This window comes from Artemia franciscana, chromosome 4 (assembly GCF_032884065.1).
Source record: "Artemia franciscana chromosome 4, ASM3288406v1, whole genome shotgun sequence".
Lineage (NCBI taxonomy): Eukaryota > Metazoa > Arthropoda > Branchiopoda > Anostraca > Artemiidae > Artemia > Artemia franciscana.
Window position 1 is genome coordinate 36,760,290 of NC_088866.1, and position 19,531 is coordinate 36,779,820.

The window sequence follows — 19,531 nt, forward strand, 5'->3', positions numbered from 1 at the left end:
TCTATAAATGGATATAAAACTATGAGCTTCCCTTTACATTTTTCACTGGCAACACCGCATTTTCAAAAAAAGTATGGCTGGCTTAATTACAACAAAGTTAACGAATTTGTCTGTGTCTGTGACCAGAACGCAGCATATATCTGTCACCATTTCTAATCCATACAAGTTCCAATAAAAACAACGGCAGTAGGTCAAATGTCACTGTTAAATATTGGAATTGTTTCGGATCACAGGACAAGTAAACATTTAGGCACACACGAAGAATTTCAATAAAGATAGACCTCTGGCCCAGAATTGGTACTTATATGTAACCTGGGATCTGACGCATAACCTTTTGGATTTCTTTTCTAGTGCACCGAGAAGAATGCCGAAAAAAGTTTAAGTGAAATGAAACAGAGTTAATTGAATTTATTCATGATACGAACAGAGGATAACAAAAAGACTGAAAGAGACTGAAAGGCATAATTGCTTCTACCAAATAGATGGTTTTCATAACCGGTAAACTACGTAAAAGAAAAATGCGAAAGAAACTAGACAAACCAACTTCCAGAAGTATACAAATATTTAAGATTCCCCCCTAGATTCTCCTATGTTTTTAAAATGATGAAGTTAGGTTCAAAGGCGAATCTAAAGCAATATGTTGGAGGAGGGGGCAATGTGACAAGAGCGCCAATAATCGACCAAATTGACAGATTTGTTTAAAAAGCAGAGTAAAAACAAACGGAATGTTGGCACCAACAAAAATCTTGGGAGGAGGGGGCCACCCCATCCGACTGGATCCGCCCCTGGGCAGGTTTCACGGCTAAATGCTGCCTGAATAAATGGTTTCTACATTAAAAACTAGTATTCATATAATATATCTTTTGATTCCTCTTTCAATACTTTTCTCCCACCATCTTTAACAGAAAATACAACTATGTTGCATGCTTGTAAATGAACACTTAAAATGGAATTTGTTTTCCTCCAGCTGACATTCTTCTTAGGGGGGGGGGGTACGACTTGAAAAAATTCTATAAATAGGAAATCATAGAGAAAATTAAGATTTGAGCATAATTCTAAACATTCTGAAATTTCAGGAGGGGTACATTCCAAATCCCCCTCCATAAACTCCTGACCTGTGTCCCTAGTCATTTTTAATGCCGTTCTACCTGCTGATTTGTGATCATGATTTGTCCCCATGCCTGAAAAGAGTGTCGATCCATACAAAAATCGAATTCATTTTATCCAACTATGAATCCATTTTCCCGAATGAACTCTTTTGCATAAAGATATAGTTTTCCACTTATGAAACTTGACAAATAGTAAATGGACTCTTAGCATAAACGATAAAAGTATTTTTTAGGAAGATAAATTGTCATAAAAACCACATTAAGAACTTCAAGGACCGTTACATATTCCGTCATTGGAAATAAATTGCAAGCTTATTTGTTACCTTTATATCACAAGAGGTTCATAAAAGAAATAATGATTCTATGAAGTCACGGTTTTACTATTGTAAAAAGACGAAGAATGCTTTTTGACGCCGCAAAATTTTCTGCGACTAATTGACACATTATTTTGCATATATTTTAAATGACTTTGAAAAAAGTACAACTTCTCCATGACAAATTGACTCGTAAAAAAGTCTTTGGTTGATTATACTTGTCCAATAAATGACGTCGGTATTTACTTAGTATAAAATTTGCTAGGTGATTTGCCATGGGTGACAGCACACTACAATGTCCTTCATCATTTGGGTGCCGCATTTGTCATCGCAAAAGACCAAAAGACTTGAATAAGGGTTTGCTAGCTTTGGAAAATGGTGGTGACGCGGTGTGGGAGATGTGGGACTATGCAGACTGTTGATCTTCAGCAAAGCCACTTTTATAAGTTCTCACAAAGCCTTCCGGTTTCTCATGTTTTTCTTCATCCTGTATTTAGACACATTCATTAAAAGCAGTAATTCAGCCGCTCCGTTTTGGCACGTGCCAATAAATTTATTTTAGAGAATGGGCCCTATTCTCAAAGCAAGAAAGCCTGCCATTCACACATGGGATCCAAAGCAGAAGGAACGATAACAATTCTCAAAGGTTTCGCGTTTAAGTTTGACTATTACTTCTCAGGTGACATTTTTGCTAGTTAATGGATAAAATTTAGTCATTTTGTGCTGTAAAAGATTGACAGCCTTGATATCAGTAGCGTCAATGGGGGGGGGGCACTAACCCCTTTATTTTTTGCCTATCCCTATATTTAGAAAATAGAAAAGGGAGGAGGAGCAAATTCTAGATGTATTTCCACGAGATTTTGGAAAATGCCTTCATTGGCATTTTCATAAAAAATGGCTTTTATTCGTAATTGCATTGAAACTATAGTAAAAACGACAAATTACCCCACAGAAATTTGAAAAGCTTGCTTACATATACAATACAATTTTTTATTTCTTTGAGTTTTTTGGGGAGGGATACAGACACATACACACGCACGTCTATACATATATATATATATATATATATATATATATATATATATATATATATATATATATATATATATATATATATATATATATATATATATATATATACCAGCACAAGTTTCGATACGCCATTATCGAAGTCACATATAAAAGAAGCAATTAAATACGAAAAAAACTCAAAAATCATTTTACCTGTTGCAGAGCTACTTGAATCTGAGGATGGGCTCAGCATAGCCCCTTCAAAATCATGCAGGGGATTTGTATGAATATAACCTCTGCTATCAGCTAATACATCTGGAGGAGGTTGTTCCTGAAATTCCATAGGAAAGATTTTTTTTTTTTTTATTTGCGAAAGAGCATGTCAGAAGAAAGGCAAAAAAAAAAGAAAAAACTACTTAGCCTACTTTTTTGAGGACACAGGAAAAAATGTTCCCCTCTTTTCATCGAATATATAAAAAATGAACTGGACACTGATTATTAAACTACCACGGAGAAATATTTGCTTCAGATACTTGTTTTATAACCCTTGTGATTGGCTAGGAGTTATAAACATTTGTCACTTGTATAAAGAAAGACACCAAAAGTGTCTTTATTAAGTCTTCTGAATGTATTTCAGTCTTCCTGGCATAATCTAGATCATATATACCTTCTTTCAAATACCTAGACACTAGAACAGAGCAAAATAGGAAATCACAAGTACATCTCACCAGCAACGATTCTTCTGGAAATACGACATAAAAGTTATCCATTTTTCAGTTTTTGAACCTGTGGTAAATGATGCTTCTTTAGCAATTTCAAAACTCTTTGTATTCCTCATAAAAGATAAAACCAAAAACTTATCAATTAATAAAAAGTCAAAGGCGGATTTGTGGCAATGGCGAAATATTGTGGCAATCCAATATTGTAGATTTGATGGCAATGGCTGTCATCCAAACAGTTCCTTCAGCTTCTTGAAGAGTTATCTTTCCAGACCAGAACTTCCCAAGATATGGACGATGTAAAAGCTCGAAGATCTTGTTTTGTAATAAATAATTATTTGATCGAATGATAATTGGTGCGAAGCCAAAAACTAGAACAATATCAGAACAGCTGTTGGCATCTTGTATAATTTGGGCAATTTAATTAAATACCCATTTACCCTTAGAGGTTTCGGTGCTTGTGTATTATGCCAAACACACTCAAGAAGTGAAGTTAGGTTAATCACAATGACATATATCAAAACATGATTAAAGTATCATACTTTAGTTTATACAATAATATAATTTGGGCTATATATTTGCACATTAGATGGGGGTGGGGGTAAAGCAATCCAACGCAACCTTACCTCCCGCCTAATGTTCAAAGATAGAGGCCAAATTATATAGTCCAAATTATGCATTCTAACACTCGTCATTTTTCTTTGTGGCTATGTAACCGGTGTTCTCAGATCTTACATTCAGCAAACTTCTCGACTGTGTTTGGTATAATATATAAGTACCGAGGTTTTTCTTCTCAAATTGAAGTTTTATAGCATTTATTAGAATGAAACTAGTATTTCACTTCTGAATGAATATGAACATATGACCGGAAGAAAATACCCAAGAACTGTAGATCACCCCGAGTTTACAAAAATTAATTTCCATTCCAAAATCTGTGTCAGACAGTGTTTGGCTGCAACTTCGCCTTTTCATATTACCTTTTCATTTTTTGTCGGATGAATTTGCATGTCTACTAGACTTAGACGTTTTCAAGTTGTTTCAAATGGAGATATTAGATATGACAAAATACAGTGTATCTTCTGCATTTCCATACCAACAGATGGGATACGTGAAAATAATAAACTCGATGATCATTAGAAACTACTAATTGATCTGAATTCCCTGATGCACAGATTCTTTGAAGTTGATATTTACTTAAAAAGTAAAACTGTATTTCAGTTTGTTCTTTAAATTGATTCCAATTGAGCTCAATTTAAAAAGGATAATCATGCAAATCTTTAATAAACTACTCCAAGAAAGGGTTTCTAGGTTCTAACCTCCTAGCGTATCTTATGCTATTGACTGTTCTTTTAAAGTGCTTGGACTTTCCCCCATAAAATTAGGCGCATTCTGTTTTGAAAGGGATATAGGAAGTAAAGTGAAAACTGTATAAAAGCGCAGCAATTTTTTTAGCCCAATTTTCTAGAATGTTCACAACATTTTGTTTTCAGAAATTCCAGAAAGTTCAGAGCTTAATATTAATTCAAAACTTTGAGTTAAAATGTCGTATATTCAAAAGCTAGGCGAATCTAAAAGTGTATAACTTTTAGATTTAGTTCATAAGAAAAAGTATAAATGAGATTAACTAAAGAAGAAAATGAAAAGAAGAATCACTAGTTTTAATGCAGATCATTGGGAGCTTTTGGAGCCTCTGATAAAAATGATGCATAATGCTTCGAAAAATTTAATTGTAGGAAATTAATAATAGAAAATCACAAAAATTCTATAATGGCAATAATGATACAGGCAAAAACGAAAACGAGAAACTGTAAACATAAAGAACGAGGAACTGTAAATGAAAAAAAAAATGTAAATCTTAAATTGTCAAATACGAAGCAATAATTTTTTGAAAATATCATAGACCCCCTTCCCCCGCTCCTCTATAGAAATGGTACAGTAAAATACTACCAAACTGCTGTAAACTCATAATGGTACCAAGTTAACTGAGGTAAAAACGAAGCATGTACACTCCACTTCCACCCCAGTCCGTTCCGAACTTCACAATCTATCCCCTTCCGAGAAACCGTAAATATAGAAAATATAAATATTACATTATAAAATACACATCAATAATTTATAGAAAATATAGCGCTCCATTTCCACGTCACACCCTTCCCATGCAACTTCTATTTGCCCTGAATACTACGGATAAGCTGGGAATTCTACTAATTATAATAATATATTTTAACATTATTTGAACACATTTGATATAATATGCAAATTTAAGTAACCATTGATATGTTTTCACTTCTTCTTTTTTTACTTTATAGATTTACACAAACTTACTTTGATCCTCCAAATAAAAATTATGATTATCCCTCAATCCATGGTCTACATAAAAGGTTGTGTCTTTACTGTGCCATCGTAATCAATTTCAACAAAGTGTAACATGGTTTTTATCTTTCACTTGAACAGCCCCATAAAAGGAGATATCCTTTAAAAGGACTTCGAGTTAATACACTTTTAATAAAAAGGGCTCCCAACAAAAGTTTTATGCGATGATGGATCATGAAAATAGAATTATTTCTTTCAGCATATGAAACACCAATATATGATGTTTTTGGTGGATTATGAGCGTCCAGGCTTCTAGAGGCTTGTCTAGGATCACAATAAATTATAATATCTAGGAAATACTAAGAATAATTGTATGCGAATCCATGGAATATACAGTTCATCTGATCATATGTTTTATGAACTTATAATACCTATTTGGTATTTATAAAGCTTATGAAAAAATATCACGCACATCCCTTAAACAATTTTAATATAAATGATAAAATAAGCAAGTAGAGAATCTTAATGAATATGATGCACAAAATATATTCATATTTCTTTTATTAAAAAAAAAGACGATGGAGATATCCTCAAATTTGACATATCTTTTGACAATATCTTCGTATTTAATACCTTTCCTTTTTACAGCATATTTTTTTATTTATACAATCTTTATTTATACAATGCCAAAAGGAATGTCAGTAAAACTCAAGAGGTCATAGGAAAGTATCTAAGCAAAATTTAAACTTGATGGGTGGGGTATAGAACGAAGCTTTGCACAGATTAGGATAGAGGAGGAGTAGGCGCAACTGTGTTAGTCTAAGGCAGTGCTGCAATGAGTTGTTGGCAGAAGTAGAATGAGTTTACCGTTTAAGCCCTCACTAAAAAGAACGTCAAAATTATTTTGGCTTCGATTATAACCTCGGAAAATTGAAACTTCTTACTTCTGTAAAACTTTATTTTTGTTGTTTACTTATCGCACGGATGGGGCAATATAGAGAAGATAAACAGCGAATTTTGTCAAAATTTCCGTAGCAACGCTGTTCGAACCTCGATGACCAGACTAGACTAGGTATTACAGAGTGGTTACGTTTTATTAAGAAGACTCTGATAGGCATACGACTAAAGTGGCATTGTCTTATTTCAACGCCGAAAAGATAAACACGACCACTGCATTGGTTTCCAGGTTACAGGTTCTCAGCACAATCCTTGATTTCAGGCTATTTGATGTTACAATTTTGATTTGTTTCCTTTAACTGACACAGACACACACAAGAAAAATAAGTCTTTTTTGCACTTGGCGCCAGCCCTCACCCTGACTGAATGACGCATTGTATTATACAGCATTGTAAGTGCTAATTAGAACAGGTAAGCCTCCTCCCTATAATTGAGCTTATGGGTGTCCATGTATGCATAAATCACAAAAGATTACAGTTAGTTTTTCAGTGTGCTGAATTCAGTCCCTTATAAACATCTAAAAAGGGGTAATATTTTTAATTCCTTCTGCACTTTTAATATGGATCAAATGTCTCACTATTCAGTGGTATTGCAAAGAAATAATAGGAAATTTGTGATCATCATTAATTATTAATTGCCCATGGTTAAAATAATTATTAATTGCATTTGGTTAAAATAGACTATATGAACTTACGGTTCAATTAGGAGAAAAAAAAGATGTGAAATCTTCATAGATTATATTTTAAGAGATATATAAGCAAATTGGACTCGTAAATTTTGTAAAAGCAATAAATAGTACTTACAGAAAGAATTCTTGGTGTGAGTCCACTTTTATACGAAGCTCCAACGAGGGTTGTCGTGGCGTATGCCGAAGGTGCTGAGAAATTCTGACGGTGATTAAATGATGTCAACATAGGTCCTGAGGATAGTTCAGCGTAAAGGGGATCACTTTCATGGCCATGAGGGAGAAGTTTCGTAGCAGACAGCGAAGAATCGCAATCTTTTGGCTGCCAGCCCCGCACCCAGTAGCCGTCACGGTTGTCTATCTGACCAATATCGTTGGATTTTTGAATATTTGCTATAAAAGGCACAGAAAACTATAGCATAGAACTGTTAATTGACTTTTGAAAAAATAAAATCTCATATTTCAAGCAGAACAAAAATATGAACTTAAAACCAAGGCATATAAAAAGAAATTTAGGGGTCGAAGAGCAAAGCCCGAAAGTAAGCAGATGAAAAATATAACAACAGTAATAAAAACTACTTCTTCAGTAACCGTGACCTATAATACGAACAAGAAAAATATATTTAATATAAATTGTTTCGTACGTCAAGATTATTTGGGGAAACCGATGAGTTAAAAGTTTTCCTAAGTAACAAACGAAGAGCTTTAACTGTGGTAAGGAACATATCAGCCTGATGATGGTGGGCATGGAACTGCGAGGTAATCTTAAGGGTCAGTCAAAAAATTTTCGATTGACCATTACGGACACCACGCAATTCCATTCTTCTTCTCCATTTCGATGGGTACCCGAGAAAGACGCGATGAGAGCCTTACGGGGGTTGTGTCTTATGCTATCCGAATTCTTTTAAGTAGTGATGATGTATGCAGTAGAGATTCCATACCCTTATTTGGGCATTTACGCTTCCCTATACTATAGTTGATACACCCTAATTTGGGCATTAGAGCTTTCCTGTACTACAGACTAGGACAGAGGCTTATCCTAGTTAAATGTCAGAGGGAAAACCTTTCTATATTTGAATTCAAAATATGATAGACCTTAATGTCCTACGAATATGTTCCATGGGTAAAGAGAACTAGGAATTTGCTTCTTCGGGGGCTTGTCCAGGCCACATTGTTTACACTGGACAGATAACGGTGGACATTTCAGGAGTGATCGAGAAATTGATTAGTGGGAATAGGTTTTGGCACGCAAATGCTACTGTTTTGCATTTGACACATGTATGGCTGTTATATCATAGTTATGAAAATTTAGATGAGGATGATGATTAGATATAGATGGTATTGTTTTTTTGGTCTATTGCACATAGATGCTTAAACTTTTAAAGGAGATAGCCCCCTTTTATAACCAGGACTAGGCCTCCCTCATTGCGTGGTACATATTTGAATCATAGAAACGTGTTTTACTTCGTATTTTCTATAAATTTATTGCAAGAAATTGGAATTCAGAGTGAAAAAAAAACTAGTTAAGAGCAACTATTTTTTAACTTTTCATGAATATAGCCTTTTTTATTCAGGATTAGGCCTCCCTGATTGCATGGGGCATATCTTAATCATAGAAACATGTCTCACTTAGTATTTTCTATAAATTAGTTGCAAAACATCAGAATTAAGGGTAAAAAGTCCTATTAAGATGTACTTTTTTAAACTTTTCATAAAGACAGTCCTTTTTTTTAACCTGGAATTGGGGAAATAGCCTTTTTTGGCTTTCACATTTCTTTACGATAAGACACAACAGAGTTTTGTTAAGGTAAACGAAGACCAAAACTTTATTCTTTACATGATTCGGTTTTATCTCATCTTGCTTTGTAAAAACGCAATGGATTATGATTTTTCCTGGAACGCCAGTTTTTTTCGGCTTTGATATTTCTTGTTGATATGACATAATGAAGTTTCGTTAAGGTAAGGGAAGAACAAAACTTATCCCTTGTGATATTTTCAAAATGCGAAATGAAGTAGCCTTGAGAATGCAATGTGGAAAAGTAGGGTTAAAATTATTAAAATGGCCTCTGAATAGTGTTATGGTGAGAAATAGGTATGTGGGTGTACACAAACCTGAATAATCTTGGTTTAGGAGTACGACATGGGAAAAAATGGTATGAAATTAAAAGAAGGAATGCCTTTTCCCTATGTAGGTAAGAAATATATATATATATTAGACCTCTGAATAGTGTTGTGGTAAGAAATTGGAATGTGGATGCACACAAACCCGAATAATCTAGGTTTTAGGTACGATATGAAAAAAATTGGTATGAAATTAAAAAAAAATGCTTTTGAATACAATGGAGTTAAGAAATTGATGTTGGGGTTACAAAAATCTGAACAATCTAGGCTTAAGAACGCTATGTGAAAAAGTAGTGTTAAAATTATTAAAATGAGGGTCATTGAACAGTGTTGTGGTAAGAAACTGGTATGGGTGACACAAAACTGAATAATCTTGGTTTAGGAGTACGACATGGAAAAAATTGGTCTAAAGTTAAAACAGGAAGGCTTTCGAATACTATGGAGGCAAGAAATTGTTATTGGGGCTGCAAAAATCTTAAAAATTAATGGATAAGGGCACAATGTGGACCGTAGGGCTAAAATTATTAAAATGAAGGCCTCTGAATAGTGTTGTGGTTAGAAATTGGTGCGTGAGTGTACACAAACCTGAATAATCTAGGTTTAGGTGTACAACAGGGGATAAAATTGACCTGAAATGAAAGAAAGAAGGCTTTTGAATACTATAGAGGTAAGAAACTGATATAGGGATTTCGAAAAATCTGAACAATCTAGGGTTAAAAACACAAAATGCAAAAGCAGGGTTGTTATTATTAAAATGAAGGCCTCTGAATAGTATTATGGTAAGAAATTGGTATGTGGGTGTACAAAAACCTGAATAATCTAGGTTTAGGAGTACGAAATTGAAAAAAAATGGTATGAAATTAAAAGAAGGAAGGCTTTTGAATACTATGTAGGTAAGAAATATATATTAGGGTTCCCAAAAATCTGAACAATCTAGGGTTAAAAACACAATGCGGAAAAGTAGGGTTGTTATTATTAAATGAAGGCCCATGAATAGTATTGTGGTAAAACATTGGTTTGTGGGTTTGCAAAATTATGAACAATCTAGGCTTAAGAATGGAATTTGGGAAAGTAGAGGTGAAATTGTTAAAATGATGGCCTCTGAATAGTATTGTGATAAGAAATTGGTGTGTTGGTGTACACAAACCTTAATAATATAGGTTTAGGAGTACGACATGGGAACAAATTGATCTGACGTAAAAAAAAGGAAGGCTTTTGAATACTAAGAAGGTGAGAAATTGATATTGGGGTTTTCAAAAATCTGAACAATTGACGCTTAATTTGGCAAAGTGGAAAAGTATGGTTAAAATTATTACAATGAAGGCCTCCGAATAGTGTCATGGTAAGACACTGGTATGAGGGAGTACACAAACCTGAGTAATCTGAATAATTAAGTATCACTGCTAAACCTGAATAGAATAAACGTGAATAATTTCAAAAATGCTATTTATTCTATTTAAACGGCCTCTGTGGTTCAAGGGTCAATCTTTAAGAATTGAAACATAACGTATATTTATTACTACGGTCGTAAATAAAATTAAAGGTTCTAGCATCCTTTTTAAGAAAACCAAAAATTGGAAGGCAGCTAGGCCCCTCCCCCGTCCCTTTTTTCTCAAAGTCGTCAAATAAAAACTTTGAGAAAGCCATTTAGCCAAAAAAGGTAAAATTAATATGCAAATTTGGTTTTAATAATTCATGTACAGTGAGCTAAAATCAAAACCTGCATTAATTGAAAAACTATCAGATATTAATAAAAAAAATTAAGTTTTTTCAACTGCAAGTAAGGAGCGACATTTCTCAATAATTTCTGTTCGTTTTAAGTTTTAATATCGCTCCTTACTTTCAGTTAAAAAAACTTTTTTTTTTATTTAATCACTTAAAAAGGACCAGTGATATGCTTTTTTAGATCAGGCACTAAAATGTGCGGTATTTGGTGGCTTTTAATTGAAAAACATAAGAAATTGTAGAGAAAATGGTAAAAGTCTTGAGATGTGCATGGAGATGAAAGGAACGAAATTGAGAAAGTTGAAATTCTTACGGTAGTTTTGGTTTGAGTATTAAAAGATCTACTTCGTTTTCAAAGCAGAGTACGACAAGCATTTGGACCAAGCAGATGTAGATGGAAATGTATGGGGAGAGGTATTTTTTTTTCTTAATTTCTTTCATAATGAAGATACAAAAAAAATTAAAAATGATGAAAAGAGATATTGTTTAAACCTATGGGGTCACTTCCTGTTTCCTTTTTAGAAGCAAAAAGGGTAGTTTCCAAAATTTATAGTAGACAATCTTCATATTCTAAAGTAATTGTTACATCTTAAATAGATTGGGATGGAGGAGAACCATGCATAGCTGTGTAGGCCTGAGGCAGCTTGGTGCTGCGGTGAGTTGTTAGTAGTAGTAGTAGTTTTAGGAATTTCATCCCCTTTCCAAAATGTTGCCCTTCCCCTCAAGACATACCTACATGCCCATTTGGGGGTGTTCTGGAAGGACATTCATACATATTAGACAAGGCTGTATCCAGGGTGGGGTACAGGGTTTGAACCCCTCCTGACTTGTCTGACTCGTAAAACCCCATTTGTCCGACCCGTAAAGCCCTACTAAAATGTATATAAACAAATATGCGATTTTTGCAAGTTTTTCAACTTTTAATTCATTCAGAGAGAAAGAGACTACTTACGGACGAAAACAAAAATACAAAAACAAATATTTGCCAATAGGCCTCATGACTTGTGTGGTCATCTCTGAACTGTAAAACAAAACTATCATAGATCCCCCAAAATAATATTGGAGATCATCAAATTAAAAAACTTTCACTACCTCAATATATATATTACATTAGGAAGAAGTTTATGAGCAAGTGTGTTGTTTGTCCATAGCGCAATTACGCGAGAGAAAGAAAACCCTTTCATCGAATAAAACAACATGAGAGCTGTCCTGCATTTCATAGCTAGAACATGGGCTAAAAGGGCTTTAGAAATCAAAAACAAAGGTGGACTAATATTTCAGAAGTATTCCTTTATTTACAAAACATACTTTAATCCGGGTCGCTCTTTGCCCCTACCTGAAAATTCATGACTAACAGATTCAACCAACCAATCTCTAATGGCTGGGTAAAACTAACTAGGCGGATGAGATCCAAAATTGGTAATTCCTAGCGTTACATCATTATAATTAATACTAACCAAAACTATATAGTTATACTGCTAAGCTTTTAGATAAAAAGCTATAGATCAATGGCTGATCTGTAATTTTATCCCATTCCAAGCATTTATATATTAAATAATACCCGGGAGAAGGCATAGAAAATCAAAAACCGTAGACGGAACACCGGATGATTAATAGGGGTGTTATTATCGTCTGTATTTGGTTGATAAGTCTGTACAAGATTATTGTGGTGCTTATCTTATGCTGCTATGCTACCTATGTCTGGTTTATGAATTTAAAAAAGGTCATTGTTGTCGATTAGGTAGGTTAAAATAAAATAAAAATCCATACATTTTATAGATTATTTATAGCCATATCTTGCAATTTCGATACTAAAAATATATCCACTTTAGGTAAGTACTCGGAGAAGAGGAGAGCGGTCTTCAAAATCGGAGCCATGTCGATAGTATTTCTGCAAGATGGTATCAATTTGCGAAAGTTGGGGGGGGGGAGGTGGGGGCAAAAACGTATTTTCAAGATCTAGGCAGGGGGGATTTTTCAATATTTCCAATGAAAGTACCAAAAAAGCACCTTTCAAAATCGAAAAGGGGGGCAAAAAATATCGGGGGCCAATGCCTCCCTCAATGGACACCACTAGGTCTGCGTAAAATTAGTCGACAGACTGACTTTACATAATCATGAATAGTTTTTAATGTTTTTACTTACGATAAAGATGCTCCAACGCCTTTTTCTGTGTAATTTTTTTCTTGGCCAAAATGGCTGCAGCCAGTATCAAAACAGCTACCACAAGTAGGCTACCAATTAGAACAGCGAACCATGTCTCTCTAATAACCTAGGAGAGGAAGAAAACAGAAATATTATTTAGACAAAATTCAACGGGACAACTGAAATCCGCATAAAGGGCAGAAATTCATATTGGCTGGTCCCCCCCCCCGAATTCTAACATTTTTTGGATATTTTCCATATTTCCCGATACTTTATCCATAAAGCTTACTATACAATATTGCATGACCTTTGAGACCAATCCTCCTTCCACGTGAAATCTTGAGAAGTATTTACAATTTGCCAAACAAAAAATTTCATTAACCTACATATAAATCGCACGTTATTTATTTTTTTCACCTATTTGTTTTGTAAATGATTTTTTGATAATCAAAACATAGGTTTAAAAAAAGAAGAAAAGTATTTAAAATAAATGATTACGATTACTTAAAAAAAAAAACAGTAAAAGCAGAAATCTGCACTGCGATAAATCGCCAGGAGCAACACTAAATGATTTCCGGATTGAGTTTTTGGAAAAATAAGCCTGCTTTGACAAATTTATGGCATCCACTAAACCAAATTCATGCATACATGCCTTGATAATTGAGTAAAAATAATCTCTAGTTTACGCCAGCTTAGGACACGTGCGCAAAAACAATTTTCCTGTTATTGCTGAGCTACTAATTTTATTGGGAGTTGCTCAGGATAGTCAAGCTTTAACATGACTTCTGGTAATGGGAGTAAACATGTTTACGAATAATTTTAATGCTTCCTGGTCACGACTGATAAAACTACAGTAAAGGTGTTTCCAGCAATCTACTTTTTTCAGGGCAGGGAGCATTTCATGGTACTTACCGGTTATATAATAGACACTATAAAATTTCGGCACAAGAAACTGGTCAAGTAACTTCTTTAAACTGTCGATCATTTTGATGGCAAAGATCAGATAGGATAATCACTGGTTATTTTCATCATATTTTGTTTTATTTCATTAGCTGTATCAAAAGTTTGGGCTATATATTTGCATATTAGGGGTAGGGGTAAAGCATAGCATAAATTAAATAGAGCAATGGTTAGTTTAGGCATTTAATATATGCTATGCTTTACCCCCATCCCCCCACTAATGTGCAAATATATAGCCCAAATTTGTTTCTAAACTATTATATATTCATTATATTTTGTTTCATTTCATTAGCATTAATCGAACTTCACTTCCCAAGTGTTTATTATATAACCGATAAGTTCCCATTTCATTATTGGAATGTAAAAAAAATAAAATAAAATAAAATCAATACAGAGAGTCCTAATGCTTTTAGACATATTTTAGTTTTTATGTTTTAGCTTTATGAGACAACAGCCCCCCCCCCACCTCCCTTCAATTTTAAATCTACATGCTAGGCTAAAACCCAGACCAATTACTTTTGATCATACCCTTGCTTTAGATACCTTTTAAAGTAGACCTTGACTGAAATTAACTACAAGGCCAAGATGTGCTACAGGCACGTTCAAGGCCGAAGAGACTTTATATAAGCCTTGAACTGCAACTTTTCCTTTTCCACTTTGTTGGAAAGATCACCTCCCCCTCCCCCTCCAAAAAAATAGCCCTCACCGTGTGGAATTCTTTTGAGCGGGCTTTATCTGCCAATATTTTTCTTCTGAAAGGAAGTTACAAAGTAACTGATTTAAAACAGTTACATGGTTTAGTGTTACTTCTAGCATTACTCTACAATAAGAATTCTTTTTCATCAAGCTATAATTTCAGAATTGTGAGTAGCTTCTTATTTGATATCAGCACAAAGTTATCATAGTAAAGGTTGCTGGTCCTTACAAGAATGTATCCATACTTTTTTTTGGGGGGGTGGGGACTTAAAAGTTTTTTTTTTATTAAACCACAGTAAAATATGTTTATACCATACTTTTGTTACATTTTTAGGAGTCAGACAACATTTAGGGAGAGGGGAAGGGGTCCAAGCCCGCTAACACCCCCCTGGATAGGACCATGGATCCTTATATTTGGACCGCCTCTACATTCCATTGACTGGCGAGTTTATATGCTTAGCTGGTTTACCCTATTCACCGATGAACATTCGTCAAGTTTTTTACAAGTGTATAGGATAAAGAGTAGCCAAGTTCTGCTCGTGATTCTTGCTATTATATTATATATATATTATATATATATATATATATATATATATATATATATATATATATATATATATATATATATATATATATATATATACTAGCTGTTGGGGTGGCGCTTCGCGCCACCCCAACACCTAGTTGGTGGGGGCGCTTCGCGCCCCCCCCAAGCCCCCCCGCGCGCGTAAGTCGTTACGCGCCATAATAGTTTCGCGCCATTGTAGTTGTGTCCCTATGTCCCACCTGTGAATATAGATAGATATATATATATATATATATATATATATATATATATATATATATATATATATATATATATATATATATATATATATGGTTTTAACTACGTAAAACTTGCGAATATACAACATTCTTTGCTGTCTCATTGTCTTTGCATATAAATAGATTGTCAGGTTTACCGACTCTTGAACATGCAACATATAATGGTCCATGGGAAAACAATCTGTATTCAGATCTATACCTCATGATTCTAATGATTGCCCTTGAGCTTTGTTGATGGTGATTGCTAATCGACCATTCCCTGTCCCGGTGTCCCGGTCGTCATTTACATCCCCCTGTTTCCCCCGGTGTCCCCGTTGTAGTTGTGTCCCTGTGTCCCGGTCGTCATTTATATTCCCTGTGTCCCGGTCGTCATTTGTATCCCGGTCTGTATATACATTCGTTTTTTAGTTTTGTTTTTCTCCTTTATTTTTTTCCTTTTTTTCTTTTTTAGCTTATTTAGATTTTTAGATTTTTTAGTTTTTTTATTAGTTTTTAGTTTTTTTTCTTTTTAGTTTTTTTGTCCGGTCGTCATTTATATCCCCCTGTTTCCCCCGGTGTCCCCGTTGTAGTTGTGTCCCTGTGTCCCGGTCGTCATTTATATTCCCTGTGTCCCGGTCGTCATTTGTATCCCGGTGTACCGTCTGTATATACATTCGTTTTTTAGTTTTGTTTTTCTCCTTTATTTTTTTCCTTTTTTTTTCTTTTTTAGTTTATTTAGATTTTTAGATTTTTTATTTTTTTTTCTTTTTAGTTTTTTTGTAGTTTTTATCTTCTTTTTAGTTTTGTTAATTTTTTTTTTTACTTATGTCCTGGTCGTCATTTATACTCCCTGTGTCCCGGTGCTTTGTTGATTGCTAATCGAACATTCCTTTGTCCTGGTCGCTTTCTCTTTGAGTGTCGTCATTTATTTTTTTCTTTTTTAGTTCTTTTAGTTTTTACCTTTTTTAGTTTTTTTTAGTTTTTTAGATGAAAATTTTTTTTAGTTTTTTCCTTTTTTTCTTTTTAGTTTTTTATTGGTTTTTACCTTTATGTTAGCTTATTTTTCAGTTTTTTCCTTTTTTTTTGTTTTTTTTTATTTTTTATTTTTTTTAGTTTTTTACCTTTTTTTAGTTTTTTTAGTTTTTTTAGTTTTTTAGCTTTTTTACTTTTTTTATTAGTTTTTAGTTTTTTTGTAGTTTTTGCCTTTTTTTAGTTTTTTCAGTTTTTTTTTAGTTTTTTATTGGTTTTTACCTTTATTTTAGCTTATTTTTCAGTTTTTTCCTTTTTTTTAGTTTTTTTTAGTTTTTAGTTTTTTTAGTTTTTTACCTTTTTTTAGTTTTTTTAGTTTTTTTAGTTTTTTAGCTTTTTTATTTTTTTTATTTTTAGTTTTTAGTTTTTTTAGTTTTTTACCTTTTTTTAGTTTTTTTAGTTTTTTTAGTTTTTTAGCTTTTTTATTTTTTTTATTAGTTTTTAGTTTTTTTTGTAGTTTTTGCCTTTTTTTAGTTTTTTTAGTTTTTTAGCTTTTTTATTAGTTTTTAGTTTTTTTTGTAGTTTTTGCCTTTTTTTAGTTTTTTTAGTTTTTTAGCTTTTTTATTTTTTTTATTAGTTTTTAGTTTTTTTTGTAGTTTTTGCCTTTTTTTTAGTTTTTTCAGTTTTGACGTCACCTGATCCAGTTTTTTCAGGTGACGTCACCTGATCCATCCACAGACAGACAGACAGACAACTTATTTTTATATATATAGATATATATATATATATATATATATATATATATATATATATATATATATATATATATATATATATATATATATATATATATATATATATATATATACTAGCTGTTGGGGTGGCGCTTCGCGCCACCCCAACACCTAGTTGGTGGGGGCGCTTCGCGCCCCCCCCCCAAGCCCCCCCGCGCGCGTAAGTCGTTACGCGCCATAATAGTTACGCGCCATTGTAGTTGTGTCCCTATGTCCCACCTGTGAATATAGATATATATATATATATATGGTTTTAACTACGTAAAACTTGCGAATATACAACATTCTTTGCTGTCCCATTGTCTTTGCATATAAATAGATTGTCAGGTTTACCGACTCTTGAACATGCAACATATAATGGTCCATGGGAAAACAATCTGTATTCAGATCTATACCTCATGATTCTAATGATTGCCCTTGAGCTTTGTTGATGGTGATTGCTAATCGACCATTCCCTGTCCCGGTGTCCCGGTCGTCATTTACATCCCCCTGTTTCCCCCGGTGTCCCCGTTGTAGTTGTGTCCCTGTGTCCCGGTCGTCATTTATATTCCCTGTGTCCCGGGTCCCGGTCATCATTTGTATCCCGGTGTCCCGGTCTGTATATACATTCGTTTTTTAGTTTTGTTTTTCTCCTTTATTTTTTTCCTTTTTTTTTCTTTTTTAGCTTATTTAGATTTTTAGATTTTTTAGTTTTTTTTATTAGTTTTTAGTTTTTATTTCTTTTTAGTTTTTTTGTCCCGGTCGTCATTTATATCCCCCTGTTTCCCCCGGTGTCCCCGTTGTAGTTGTGTCCCTCTGTCCCGGTCGTTATTTATATTCCCTGTGTCCCGGTCGTCATTTGTATCCCGGTGTACCGGTCTGTATATACATTCGTTTTTTAGTTTTGTTTTTCTCCTTTATTTTTTTCCTTTTTTTTTCTTTTTTAGTTTATTTAGATTTTTAGATTTTTTAGTTTTTTTATTAGTTTTTAGTTTTTTTTTCTTTTTAGTTTTTTTGTAGTTTTTACCTTCTTTTTAGTTTTGTTAATTTTTTTTTTTACTTGTGTCCTGGTCGTCATTTATACTCCCTGTGTCCCGGTGCTTTGTTGATTGCTAATCGAACATTCCTTTTGTCCTGGTCGCTTTCTCTTTGAGTGTCGTCATTTATTTTTTTCTTTTTTAGTTCTTTTAGTTTTTACCTTTTTTAGTTTTTTTTAGTTTTTAGTTTTTTTAGTTTTTTACCTTTTTTTAGTTTTTTTAGTTTTTTTAGTTTTTTAGCTTTTTTATTTTTTTTATTAGTTTTTAGTTTTTTTGTAGTTTTTGCCTTTTTTTTTAGTTTTTTTAGTTTTTTAGCTTTTTTATTAGTTTTTAGTTTTTTTTGTAGTTTTTGCCTTTTTTTAGTTTTTTTAGTTTTTTAGCTTTTTTATTTTTTTATTAGTTTTTAGTTTTTTTTGTAGTTTTTGCCTTTTTTTAGTTTTTTCAGTTTTGACGTCACCTGATCCAGTTTTTTCAGGTGACGTCACCTGATCCACGATCCACAGATCCACAGACAACTTATTTTTATATATATAGATAGTTTTTTTTTTTTTACTTATGTCCTGGTCGTCATTTATACTCCCTGTGTCCCGGTGCTTTGTTGATTGCTAATCGAACATTCCTTTTGTCCTGGTCGCTTTCTCTTTGAGTGTCGTCATTTATTAGTTTTTTCCTTTTTTTTTTAGTTTTTTATTGTTTTTACCTTTATTTTAGCTTATTTTTCAGTTTTTTCCTTTTTTTTATTTTTTTTTATTTTTTATTTTTTTAGTTTTTTACCTTTTTTTAGTTTTTTTAGTTTTTTTAGTTTTTTAGCTTTTTTACTTTTTTTATTAGTTTTTAGTTTTTTTTGTAGTTTTTGCCTTTTTTTAGTTTTTTCAGTTTTTTTTTAGTTTTTTATTGGTTTTTACCTTTATAGTTTTTTTAGTTTTTTAGCTTTTTTATTTATTTTATTTGTTTTTAGTTTTTTTTGTAGTTTTTGCCTTTTTTTAGTTTTTTCAGTTTTGACGTCACCTAATCCAGTTTTTTCAGGTGACGTCACCTGACACATCCATCCACACATCCACAGACAGACAGACAACTTATTTTTATATATATAGATAGATAGATATATATATATATATATATATATATATATATATATATATATATATATATATATATATATATATATATATGATCAGGGTTTCCGATAGGTT

At 33.0% G+C, this 19,531-nt stretch overlaps 1 protein-coding gene across 1 annotated transcript in view; it reads right to left on the minus strand.

The window, feature by feature from the left end:
• Window positions 1–19,531, minus strand: part of LOC136026372 (protein sax-3-like) — a 170,625-nt gene that overhangs the window by 10,042 nt on the left and 141,052 nt on the right. The window contains exons 13-15 of the mRNA XM_065702917.1: window positions 13,100–13,226; window positions 7,227–7,501; window positions 2,648–2,765 (exon numbers count right to left, since the gene is read on the minus strand). Of these exons, the coding sequence (XP_065558989.1) occupies window positions 2,648–2,765; window positions 7,227–7,501; window positions 13,100–13,226 (520 nt within the window). The remainder of the gene's footprint in view (window positions 1–2,647; window positions 2,766–7,226; window positions 7,502–13,099; window positions 13,227–19,531) is intronic.